General features: G+C 41.6%; 1 protein-coding gene across 2 annotated transcripts in view; it reads right to left on the reverse strand.

The window, feature by feature from the left end:
- PNCK (pregnancy up-regulated nonubiquitous CaM kinase) overlaps positions 1 to 13,693 on the reverse strand; it is a 104,569-nt gene that overhangs the window by 77,226 nt on the left and 13,650 nt on the right. For both annotated transcript variants that reach the window (XM_075184969.1, XM_075184970.1), the window contains exon 2: positions 2,609 to 2,711. In XM_075184969.1, the coding sequence (XP_075041070.1) occupies positions 2,609 to 2,685 (77 nt within the window). In that variant the 5' untranslated portion in view covers positions 2,686 to 2,711. The remainder of the gene's footprint in view (positions 1 to 2,608; positions 2,712 to 13,693) is intronic.

A 13,693-nucleotide genomic window follows, 5' to 3' on the forward strand; every position in this document is an offset into this window, starting at 1 on the left:
CAGACTAGGGTCAATTTTGATAGCAGCCAATTAACCTACTAGTATGTTTTTTGGAGTGTGGGAGGAAACAGGAGCACCCAGAGGAAACCCACGCAAACACAGGGAGAACATACAAACTCCACACAGATAAGGCCATGGTCGGGAATTGAGCTCATGACCCCAGCGCTGTGAGGCAGAAGTGCTAATCACTAAGCCACTGTAAGTATTGTGGCCGTTCTTGTGTCTGAACTGTTATTTCAACCTTATTTATTAATGAACTTTAGAAACCCAAAGAAACTAGGCTGCCATATCTGTGGTGTCTGTAATATGAAATACATAATTGTATTTGTTTATGTAATGTTGCCAGCCTCAGCACTTGGTATATCTTGTGGTATTAGGCAAATGACACCCCACCGAAATGAGTGATTAATACCACCCCTTGGTATTAAAACAAACATTATTATGTAAATTAGAGGATACCATTACGCTTACTTCATAACCACACCTGATGCCTCATTTTAGTGTCATGGAACTGAGGAAGAAATCTGCCTGTGCTCTGTGCCTGAGACACATTAACTCTTATGTCATTATACATACAGAAGAGCTATGCACTCATCATACAGTGGAGGCCGGTATTAAAAAATAACTATCTGGGTTTGCAAAACCTGGTGCGACCGCATGAAGACAGGAGTATGATGTCACAGAAAAGGATACAGATTTTGCACTCGGTTCTACATCATCATCATCACCATTTATTTATATAGCGCCACTAATTCCGCAGCGCTGTACAGAGAACTCATTAACTTCAGTCCCTGCCCCAATAGAGCTTACAGTCTAAATTTCCTAACACACACACATCCCGGCCATACCTGACCTCCACTATGTGTGTGGCGGCATCTAGGAGATGGTAGAGCATTATATTTCCACCACCATCACTGCTAATTACACATATTGACTAGTCTCCTGGGATGTCTGGGAGACTACAGAACTCCCGGCAGAGTAGGCCATCCTCCTGGACCCTGCTTCTCTTTCTTCTCAAGCACAAAGGGCCTTGATGAAGCAATTTGATACAAATAGCTCCATCATGGCCCTAGCAGTCCTGCGCCATTACATTATAGCATAGCAGGAGGGGCGGAGCCACATGATAATGCCAAATTGTGTGGTCATGTCCACCATGTATCTGGAGGTCCAAAAAGTGGGCAAGTATGTTATTACATGACCTTGTATGTATTCAAGAGCAGCGTTACTATGCAGTTGGTCAGCATTAAAAAACTAGGACCCGCACCTAGAAATATCAAGTACATAAATTACACTTATTTACGCATTTTTCCACAAAGTCATCATTACACCATCATTTTAGCCAGTTCTTGTTGTTATTTCTTAGGTTCAAGCTATTTTGATCGTCTATCAAATAGGAAGATTACATAGAAAAATGACTATACTTAATTAATGCGTTGTATAGAGCCGTAATTATTTCACAGTTTTATGATCCAAAAGATTCCAAAATGTATTCATGCTATACCACATTTGTGTGTCCCTCATAGAACAATGGTTCTCAAAATGAGGTGGGCTGAACCGGCAAGGCCTGACTCCGTTTTAGGTGAAGCCAATTTGCCTCATTTGGTTAAACATGTCACAGTTACAAGTAAAACAAAAAAAAAAAAAAGAAAGGAAATCAACACCTTGGTAAAACCATGTTACACTGCAGAGGGGGCAAATTTAAAATGTGTGAACAGTTTTAGAATTGGGAGGGGTGTCCTAGCTGAAAGCTAAATTGCAGTGGAAAATAAAGCTGTTCAGTATTTCTGTGCTACAGGCAGAATTTCCCAGCATGCAAAAAAAAATAAAAAAATTAAATAAATGCATTTGCACCCTTAACTCTGAGGACCAGATTTATGTTTGGATCTTGCATAAAAAAGCTCTGCACATGGTCAGAATAGAACCTTTTTATGAATTTAATACAAAAAAATTAAAACACATTTTTATTAATGATTCTAGTATTATGACTTGTTAATTTATCTTCTAGGATATGCGTTCTGACGGGACTTTTCATTGCATGCGTGTAACCTGCACTCTGTTCTGTCTGCTAACATCCGACAAGTAGGCAGGGTGCACTTACACCCAGATTGAAATTGAAACGCATCTTGAGATCCGCTTGTATTTGAATCAAAGTCCTGCGCTCTTTTTTTTAAACGCAAGTTGCATCCGAACATGAATGGGGCCTTATATGAGCCTCACACTGTCTGCATTGGTCACACGTGGAGGTAGCACAGTAAGCTGAATTGGGAAAAGCACGAAAGAGAGGCAGCAAGCAATCAAAGCCCTTGTTTATAAGCCTATGGGTGTGATATATTATATAGGTGACATATGCTAAAATCATTTTATTATATACCAATCGGTATATGAGCAATAACATTTCTACACACTCCTCAGTGACTTGGATAATGCCGGTACTGTGTGTGTGTGTGTGTGAGGGTCCTGAAATAATTAGTTTCCCAACCCTCCGATATATCCACCTGCGCTACTGAGAGATGACCCATAAAACGCTCTGCGACTAAGGCCTAAGGACAGATCTGAAAGCCACCACCGTTCTGGAAGAACACTCCTTCCCTCCCCCCCAAACACTTACGCTCCCAGCTTCTCCTTGATGTCGTAGACCATATTAATGTCCTCAATTTTCTTCTTTCCATTTTTCCCAAGAGGCATGGCCGTAACTCAGTGTAACTGGAAACCTGCGTAGGGGGAAAAGGACACAGAATGAGTTCACGGCGGAGTGTCACCCTTTCATTGCCAAGCATTATGAAGAAGGACTGCCACAGAAATAAGCTCAATCGCCTCTGTTTTGTCCAAATATACATTTATTGCGGTACAGGACGTCCACATTTCCACCGGCATAGTAGCCTTAAGGACTAACTTAAGAATTTTGATATAACAACAAGAATGTATGTTAATTATCTGAATGTACCTCTGAACAGCTTGAGAAGCAAGGAAAATGTATAAATAATCCAAGACCTGCAACAACATACAGGGGTATATTTACTAAACTGCGGGTTTGAAAAAGCGGAGATGTTGTCTATAGCAACCAATCAGATTCTAGCTCTCATTTAGTAGAATGCACTAAATAAATGAAAGCTAGAATCTGATTGGTTGCCATAGACAACATCTCCACTTTTACAAACCCGCAGTTTAGTAAATCTAGCCCACAGGCTGCTGTCTGCCTCTACCACACGGTTATCAATTCTGGCAGAGATAAAGGGTGGATCGGCTTCTATCTTTCCTACAGACGATTTTTCTTTGAATTACAGCTCATCCAATAAACTTAAAATAATTACACAGACCCCCCCATAATGCACAAGATACATAATAAAGTAATTTCATGTCAACAGGAAACGTTTCATATAAACATCCACGTCCCCTTGGGGGGATATCTGTCAAACATCAGTGGAAATAAGAAATGTAGGAAAACAGAGCAACGTCATATGGATAACATACAGATAAACCATGTGCTGATAATACAAATGTATAGAATATATTAATATATATTTTGACGGTATGTATATCGCACCACAGGGTTAGCATTAAAGGGTGCCAGTAGTTTGGGAATAATATCACCATTATTTAGACTCAACAGCATAAAATAAGTATAAACAACAAAAGAAAAGTATAATGTAAGTAATAATGTTTTTTTTTTTACCTAACATTTTTTTTCCATTCACGAAAAAAACTCTATTGATATTTAGGCCTAGACTTTTTTAAGTACATTTGAAGCTACAGGTACGCCACCACCCCATTCACTTGAAAGAAATTCTAAAAATCACTTATAAAATCATTTCTCTCCCCCTAGAACGTGATTGGTTTTTAGCGGGGGTGACTTACTCACAGAGCCAATAACTTGCACAGTGCACTAATCAGGGACTTTCATTGGTCTCAATTATGACGAGTTGTATAAAGTATGATATTGCTGATTTCTGATTGGTTGCTACAGGTGACTGCTATTATGCGTCATCTATTGCTGCTGAGAGGGACTCCTGTACTGAACCTATCACCACGCACACCCCCTGTAAAAGTACAAAAATAAGTTCAGTCCCCCCACGGTAAGAGACTTGAAATAAGTAATGACACCTCTTGCTTTGGGACGTCAGCCCCCTGACCATGTGATTAAAAGACACAAGTCGCTTCCAGCTACCAGTGGTCCCATCTAGCATCAGTCGCATGCTGTGTAACTAAATGGGGTGGTATTTTATATGTTAAATAAAATACTATATGATTTTTACACTATGCAGAAGTGCTTTTTTTAGCCTAACAATAGTGTGAGAGAAAACTCCTGCCACCTTTATAATGGAGTTTTATTTTATACTTTCTTTTAAAGAGAATTTAGCTATTGAGACCAGGAGGTATATTTACTATACTGCAGGTTTGAAAAAGTGGAGATGTTCCCTATAGCAACCAATCAGATTCTAGTTACCATTAATTTAGTACATTCTACAAATTGACATATAGAATCTGATTGGTTGCTATAGGCAACATCTCCTCGTTTTCAAACCCGCAGTTTAGTAAATATACCCCTAGCTCTCACAGGGGTCTATTTATCGATCAGCCATGAACCCAGACATGCTGTTACTATAACACTGAGTTTTGTAACAGTCACGACGGTAACATTAAAAAGCGGAACATTTGTCGAGAGAACCTAAATGTGATTGTTAACATAGGATGGTGCCTCTATTTAACTACGTCTGGTTAATGGACAATTCCCCTAACTGAACACTGGAATTTACTGCGCACGTGTTTTTTTGAGTTATAGCAGACACATATGGCTGATATATCATAAGGGACGTTTTACTGTATATGGAACTGGAAACCTTTGCAAGAACCTTTGCAATAACTGTGTAGTCTGTTTATAGGAATGATGCCTTTTGCTCAGATACAAGTAACGGTATCTTAGTGTCCCCTGTCCATGCTTTTTAGAACCGTTGCTCAAACTTGCCTGGCTTCCGAGCAGGGGAGGGCTGGCAAATTGTAGCCCGGTGGGCAAGACTCGACTCGACAGCTTATTTTAAAGGAAAAAAATGCAGGTGGCCCACTGACCCAGCCCAAGGTAGCTCAACATGGGACCAACCCGGGGGGCAGATTCCCACCTGCCCCCCAGGCCAGCCTGCCCCTGCTTCCGAGAGGTTCTAGTCGTGTGCCCTGCACTGGCATGGGAAATAGTGAGCACTTTAACGTCGCCGCAGACTGGGCAGGTCGCTCCTGTGCACTTTGATACCTGCCCATATTGCCCCATTACTCCATTCTCCGTTTTTACCCTCACCAGTCACTAGTTGCTTAGTGGGTAACACAACTGGGGGTAAATGTATTAACCTCCGATTCTAGCAAATTGCTGATTTTCAGTGACCTTGCCTGAAAAATTTAAAACGGCAGTGTGTTTAAAGGCAAAACTTGCCTTTAAATAAATTGCCATTTTATATTTGGCCAGCAAAGCCACCAAATATCGGCAATTTGCTAGAATCGGAGGTTAATACATTTACCCCCTGGACCTGTCGTTACAGTTTCCTCAGGCCAAGGACCCCATTGACTTACATTACAGTCCCTAACTTACAGGACTTCTCAGGAGTATAAATAAGATCAGATTATTAATTTTCTGCAAGGTTTATTTTGGCCATATGGATGCACTTCAGGGGACTCTGGCACCCACTCCCGGCATTTCAGGTTCTAGTGTCACACCAGCTTCTGCACTCATAATTCCTATCCCAGTGCAGTCTATGTCTAACCTTTATTGGGCTTCTTGCTGGTTCACCTCATGCCTGGAGAGAGTTCTTCCCAACACCGTCTTCTTCTGACAGTGCAACGTATTTAACCCCATCAAGCTTGTTGGACACTTTTCACTTCCTCATTTGAGTTCCTCTTGATCCTTTGCCCTGCTTCTAAAAATTTTAAAATGTATGGCTTATCTCGTTCATTTGTTTGCATTGACTCACAAATATAATTGACCTATCTGGGATTTCTATTGAAGAAGACCTTGTAAATGATAAATAATAATTACTGGTGGGTATGTTTCTGGAAGTCACCAAATTCTTATCTGCCTGTTGGTTGTGTGCACAAAATAAGGTCTTCTATCAGTCTCCAACAACATTTGTCTCCTCTTCCCACCATGCACTAACCATGGACTCCTACGTTGATGGCTTTTATCACCGATTTACCAGTTTCAAGAGGATATTCTGGGTTGTAGTTCACTGTTTTTCTGACATAGCTCATTTGTTTCCTTTAGCATGCCTTCCTAGGGTTTCTCTTCTTAAAGACCTCTTCATTAAGGAAATCGTACATGGTCTTCTGCATGAAATTGTCTCATTTCATGGTGTTCAGTTTAAGGTCACGTTTTTGGAGAGCATTCTGCAAGACACTGGGAATCCATTTTCATTTTTCTGTGGTCTTCCACCCTCCGTCCAATGGTCAGACCAAAGAATTAATAGAAATTTGGAATGATATTTGAGGTCTCATATTTAGGTGCATCTAGACTTTGCTCACAGCAACCATATTCATGAGTCACTGACAAGACCCTGTTATTCATTGTGTATGGTTAGCTAACGGTGCAGACAGTCATTGCAGCTCGTAGCCCCTGCAAGAGATACGCCTCCGCTCAGGTGTATACGAGTATGTGACCATGTCTACCTCAGTCACAATTACGTGAAGACCCCCCTTTTATGTACTCACGCTACATTTTCCCCCTCCCCGTTTTGCCTCTCCAGTCGCAGGGAGTTGTGAAGGTAACATACAACATGTTGTATGCATACGCATTTTTGTCACGCATACGCAGTACGGAATGCCATATTTTATGCAACAATACCCAAACAGATGTATGTGCAACTCATATTAAAAATACACTTTGCAAATATTGCTATTATTTACAAATAGAGATACGATTCACATTATAGACAACTCAGATGAGCAATGAATTAAAGCAAGCATTATTCATAGTGCATAAGTACTGAGGATATTTAACAGACCTATACAGCACCTAAACCTGAATTGTGCTGGAGGGTAAACGATGCACGTTGGTACTTTTCTGTTGTCTTATTAGATATGTCTGTTAGAAAGCAATCCTGAAGCACATTACTATCATTATATACAGGGCCGGTGCTAGGGTCTTTGGCGCCCTAGGCACACTTTCACATCCCCACGTCTTTCCTTACCTTTACTTGCCGCCATAAAGCTGCTCCTCTCTGCTCCGTCTCCTCCCCTCCACTCACTGACACAGTCGGGCCGTGATGATGATGTCACGCCCAACAGTCAGTGAGTGGAGGGGAGGAGACGGAACAGAGAGGCGGCGGTGGTGATCCATAGCCGCTTCCCCCTCCCCGTGGATTTATCGGAAGCTGTGCGGCGGCCATGGAAGGTATGGTCAGCGGTCGCCGCACAGTTTTAAAGTCATTTTTATTCTGTGGCGCCCTCCAGAGCCCGGCGCCCTAGGCAACTGCCTAACCTTGCCTAATGGGAGCGCCGGGCCTGATTATATATAGGTTTTTATGTACTATTGCTCAACTATCTCATGTAATGGTGATAAGACCGCTGCAAAGCAATACCAGCTATTGCCTTACAATAATCTGTAATCATTTAAACTTTTCCCACTAAGTCCCTGGCTTCAGGCGATGGCACCAAGATCAATGAGAAATTGCTGCTAATCTATATGTCCCATACGAGTTAGATACGCGCCTCCATACGATGAGACGCTGGTCCTATTTTCCGGGTTTAATTAACAGGCCATGCTGGAGTGCAGTCGTTTATCACTGTCTGCTGGCTCTATAACATAAGTGAATTGCCAGATTTATCTCTAAAGAAAAAAAACATTTTCAGTAATGAGTTTTGCTGCACTACAAGATTTTTTTTTTTTTTACCAAGAACTTGGGTCAAACACAAGAACAACTAGTGGATAGGCTACATCTTATCTGATGACCAGAGGTGAAGCTTGCCGCACACGTGTAGGTGTCAAATTGGACAAGACCCGGTCATGTAGAACCTCAAGTGGGATTCAATATCAGGAATCCTTAAGAAGGATTGCTTATGCATCCTTGTCCTTATTGTTTCTTCTTGGTTCCACTCAGACATGTGTGCAGACATTCTCTATCATATCTAACTTTGCAAGCACAGTGGCTAAGTGGTTAGCACTTCTGCCTCACAGCACTGGGGTCATGAGTTCAATTCCCGACCATGACCTTATCTGTGTGGAGTTTGTATGTTCTCCCTGTGTTTGCGTGGGTTTCCTCCGGGTGCTCCGGTTTCCTCACACAATCCAAAAACCTACTGGTAGGTTAATTGGCTGCTATCAAAATTTACCCTAGTCTCTCTCTGTCTGTGTATGTGTCTATATTAGGGAATTTAGACTGTAAGCCCCAATGGGGCAGGGACTGATGTGAGTGAGTTCTCTGTACAGCGCTGCGGAATCAGTGGCGCTATACAAATAAATGGTGATGATGATGATGGGGCACATTAAAACTAAAGTGCAAATTATTTGCAGATTGAAAACCTCCCTGAAGACTGGCATTGTGCCTGTTACAACTTTACACTTAACTTTCAAACGCTGATGGAAAATACGGTCACCCAGACATCACATTGAATTGTCAGATCTGTTTGCTGTACCTTGTAACACTTATTTTACATTACAATACCTGCTGATATGTTAGTATGGATTGGTCTCTTTCTTTGATTATATGTATTGCTTTCACTGATTATTGAGATTAAAGTTAACGGGCCTGATTCATGTTTGGACCCAAGTCTGATTGCGTGCCCTATCTTGCATGTAATAGCTCTGCACAACGTACCTTACGCCAATGAACACAACTGCAAACAATTAATGTCTAAACGCAGATGACTCTTAAGACTGCCAATGGCTTGAAGTGCGTAACGCAAGAGGGACGGGCCGAATGAACATTGGCAATATAGAGTGAGGGGCGCCCCGGCGTAGATGCTGCTGATTCAAGTCCTGGTTTCAGCCGTATCACTAGCACCAACTCTAAGCCAGGTGTAAGTGCCGACTGGCAGTGATAACTGTCACATAGTCTTTGTATTATAAACTACACTTATGCCTGCCACTAGCTAGCTAGCACAGTGTATATACATAATACATATACTATATATACACATTGACTACATAAACGCATTTTATGTCCAGTACACATTAAAAGTATCTTGATTTATGCATTTAAAGTAAAAATCCATTACTGACCTAGACGATAAGGCACCACTGAGACGTAAGCAGCATTTCCGACTGAAAGACTGGAACCAATTGGTTACATCTTCAATCTGACCAAACCACTCACCATCTGCCTATGGCGAGCCATCATTTAGGCTACATCCCTTTTAGCCTCCTGGACTGTAGCGAAGTGTTGCTGATGTAATCCAAAGCTGTCGGACGCTAATATTGGGGAGATTCAATTACCTGAGTTGTTCTTCAGAACATTGCGGGTGCACGTCATTACCGTTACTGCGGTAATTGATGCTCATTATTACTGTTAATACAATCAATGCTGATTTCTGCTCACAGCTCCCTGAGTATTAAATATTACGGTAATGACACCCACCCCGCGAGAACAACGCAGGGAAATTAATCTCCCCCTAAGAGTAGTAAGCAGGGTTTGTAAGCCGAAAATAAATAGTTATTAACTGACTACTTAATAAACATTTTTGGCAACATTACTTATCCAATCTTACTAATCTTATTGTGAATTTTTTTAAAAAAAATAGAAAACTATAGTGCAGTGTTGGCTAACCTGTGACACTCCAGGTGTTTGTGAAACTACAAGTCCCAGCATGCTTTGCCAATATATAGCAGCTTATTGCTGGAAAGGTATGCTGGGACTTGTAGTTTCACAACACCTGGAGTGTCACAGGTTAGCCAACAGTGCTATAGCGCCTTGATGGCAAAAGGTAATGAAAGCCAGAGAATAAGGGGCACAAAAATCTATTAGTGCAGAAACAGTTGGTGACGTGTAACTTGTGTGAGGAAGATGTCGTTTCTCTATTTCTTTCTGGCCAATGCTCAGAATTATTACTAACTTTTTATTGATGGTTATCAACCGTGTTAGTAAGAATACAACGATGCCTTTGTCCCAAGTGTGAACATAACCCCCCTACAGACATAACACCCAGGTGGCTGCATTCTGCATGCTCGGCTATATATCGTTGTACATCAGGGCTCCCGTGCAGCCTATTTCTGGGTTTGTAGATTCTAAACTGACAAAGAGACATGAACCAGTCACACAAGTTCTCTAGAGTGTTCAGAATCATTTACACCAGGAACTCTGTCCCACTAAGACACTTTCGCTGATCCCCTTTCCACTTCCCAGACCCACCACAAACCATACAAATAACTACCAATAATCCAGTTTATAACAGGACAGTGACAATTGTCCCACAGCCAAGGGTAATGCCCTACTAGGATGGGGTTGTTGGGGCATGGATGAACAGACAGGGGGCAGGGTTTATGTGCCACAATTATTTTCTTTGGAAACATTATTAGTATGCCTCTGTGTAACAATTGTACTCTACAAGTACGTAAGTCATTGTGGATTTTTGTTGTCACATGAGAAATAGATGTTAAATTACAAAAGCTAATGTAAAAAGCAGACTCCTGTCCTGGTGGCTAGTATAAAAAACAGACTCCTGTCCTGGTGAGTGATGTAGGATGCAGACTCCATTCCTGGTGGCTAGCGTAAAAATCAGACTCCTGTCCTGGTGGCTATTGTAAAAAACTAACACCAGTCCTGGCGAGTAATGTAGGATGCAGACTCCATTCCGGGTGGCTAGTGTAAAAATCAGACTTCTGTCCTGGTGGCTATTGTAAAAAACTAACACCAGTCCTGGCGAGTAATGTAGGATGCAGACTCCATTCCGGGTGGCTAGTGTAAAAAACTAACACCAGTCCTGGCGAGTGATGTAGGATGCAGACTCCATTCCTGGTGGCTAGTGTAAAAATCAGACGCCTGTCCTGGTGAGTGATGTAGGATGCAGACTCCATTCCTGGTGGCTATTGTAAAAATCAGGCTCCTGTCCTGGTGAGTGATGTAGGATGCAGACTCCATTCCTGGTGGCTAGTGTAAAAATCAGGCTCCTGTCCTGGTGAGTGATGTAGGATGCAGACTTCAGTCTTGGAGGCTATTTTAAAAACAGACTCCAGTCCTGGTGGCTAATCTAAGAAGTCCCCAGCCACACCACACCACATAATTTTCTTGTCCCTCCTTACCCACTGCCAAATGCATGAAGTCTAACAACTGCACATCTATTCTAGACTCCTGTCCTGGTGGCTAGTGTAAAAAACAGACTCCTGTCCTGGTGAGTGATGTTGGATGCAGACACCATTCCTGGTGGCTAGTGTAAAAAACAGACTCCTGTCCTGGTGAGTGATGTTGGATGCAGACTCCATTCCTGGTGGCTAGTGTAAAAAACAGACTCCAGTCCTGGCGAGTGATGTAGGATGCAGACTCCATTCCTGGTGGCTAGCGTAAAAATCAGACTCCTGTCCTGGTGGCTATTGTAAAAAACTAACACCAGTCCTGGCGAGTAATGTAGGATGCAGACTCCATTCCGGGTGGCTAGTGTAAAAATCAGACTTCTGTCCTGGTGGCTATTGTAAAAAACTAACACCAGTCCTGGCGAGTAATGTAGGATGCAGACTCCATTCCGGGTGGCTAGTGTAAAAAACAGACTCCTGTCCTGGTGAGTGATGTTGGATGCAGACACCATTCCTGGTGGCTAGTGTAAAAAACAGACTCCTGTCCTGGTGAGTGATGTTGGATGCAGACTCCATTCCTGGTGGCTAGTGTAAAAAACAGACTCCAGTCCTAGCGAGTGATGTAGGATGCAGACTCCATTCCTGGTGGCTAGTGTAAAAATCAGACGCCTGTCCTGGTGAGTGATGTAGGATGCAGACTCTATTCCTGGTGGCTATTGTAAAAATCAGGCTCCTGTCCTGGTGAGTGATGTAGGATGCAGACTCCATTCCTGGTGGCTAGTGTAAAAATCAGGCTCCTGTCCTGGTGAGTGATGTAGGATGCAGACTCCATTCCTGGTGGCTAGTGTAAAAATCAGACGCCTGTTCTGGTGAGTGATGTAGGATGCAGACTCCATTCCTGGTGGCTAGTGTAAAAATCAGGCTCCTGTCCTGGTGAGTGATGTAGGATGCAGACTTCAGTCCTGGAGGCTATTTTAAAAACAGACTCCAGTCCTGGTGGCTAATCTAAGAAGTCCCCAGCCACACAACATCATTTTCTTGTCCCTCCTTACCCACTGCCAAATGCATGAAGTCTAACAACTGCACATCTATTTGATGTGACGTCAGCAGAGATTACCTCCAGGTACTTGCTTGGGCTAGCTGAAGCAGCTATTCAATACAAGGCATTACTCTTATATCTATGCTAACATGGGCCTAAAAGTAACTGCTGTTGTACAGCATTAGTGATAAAACAGGGGACTCTCTGTTGACACCTAAAGGTCGCACCTGGTTAAAGAGAAAAAGTGAACAACAAAATAAAAACAAAACAAAATAAAATGATCTCTCTGTTTATGTCAATATAACTTCATTTATTAAATAAACTGGATTAAAAGATTATATACACAGTTAGTATCTCTGTACTCTGGAAAAGTAGATGAAAATATTTAAAGGTATTTTTGTGAGATTTGTTTTCTGTAAAAGTGGGATACATTATTGACAAACATATCTTTTGCAATTTGTATTTGATTTTACCAGGATAAGGATATAAAAAACAAAATCTGCCTATTTAAATATGTTATTGTCCCCCAAAAAACAAAAAACAAAAACCCGCATGTCAAATAGAGTAGAATGAGAAATCAAAAAGCAATTCACGGCAAAAAATGGCACAGAGCAAATCCATGATTATGGTCCATAAAGATATAAACCACATTTTGGGGGTTAATTTACTAAACTGCAGGTTTGAAAAAGTGGAGATGTTGCCTATAGCAACCAATCACATTCTAGCTGTCATTTTGTACAATGTATTAAATAAATGATATTTAATACATCATTTAATACAGGATCTGATTGGTTGCTATAGGCAACATCTCCACTTTTTCAAACCAACAGATTAGTAAATATACCCCATGGTCTTTAAGGAGTTAAGTTACCATGGATGCACCACATTGGGGCTTAAAAAGAAATAAAAAAAGTAGAAGATCCAGTAGGTCTGGATCTATGTGTCCTGCCCAAAAATCTGGGGGAGATTCAATTCGGTGCAAACAAAAATGTTTGTAACAGAGTCCTATTTCCACGCACAATGATCATCACGTGTCCCAGAATTGAATCGCTATCCTGGCATTCGAGGCATATAAATGACACAGAAAAAATTTCAGGACTCAGAAGATAAGTGTGGTAATCTCTGTATGAGTGTGTAAGTGAGGACAGGACTGCATGTGACAGGGGCAGTGTCAGGATGTATGAAGAGGCATGGAAGACAGATGAGAGTTAGACATTGGAATGAGATGGGGCCATAGAGTAGTGATGTGAGGCTTCTGGCAAACTAGTGCAGGAAATTTGTGGTGTCAAATGCAGCTCGATATCAAATGAAGTTCAGACAGCCAATTTTTCCCTTTTTCACCTTTAAACTAAATAAACCACCTGAAATATGCCTATGTGTGCATCTAGTAACAGTTTTTTAAAACAGCCTATTTTTTAATTACATAATACTCTGACTTTATTCATGATTGGGAG

Source organism: Mixophyes fleayi, chromosome 9, assembly GCF_038048845.1.
Source record: "Mixophyes fleayi isolate aMixFle1 chromosome 9, aMixFle1.hap1, whole genome shotgun sequence".
In the NCBI taxonomy this organism is placed as follows: domain Eukaryota; kingdom Metazoa; phylum Chordata; class Amphibia; order Anura; family Limnodynastidae; genus Mixophyes; species Mixophyes fleayi.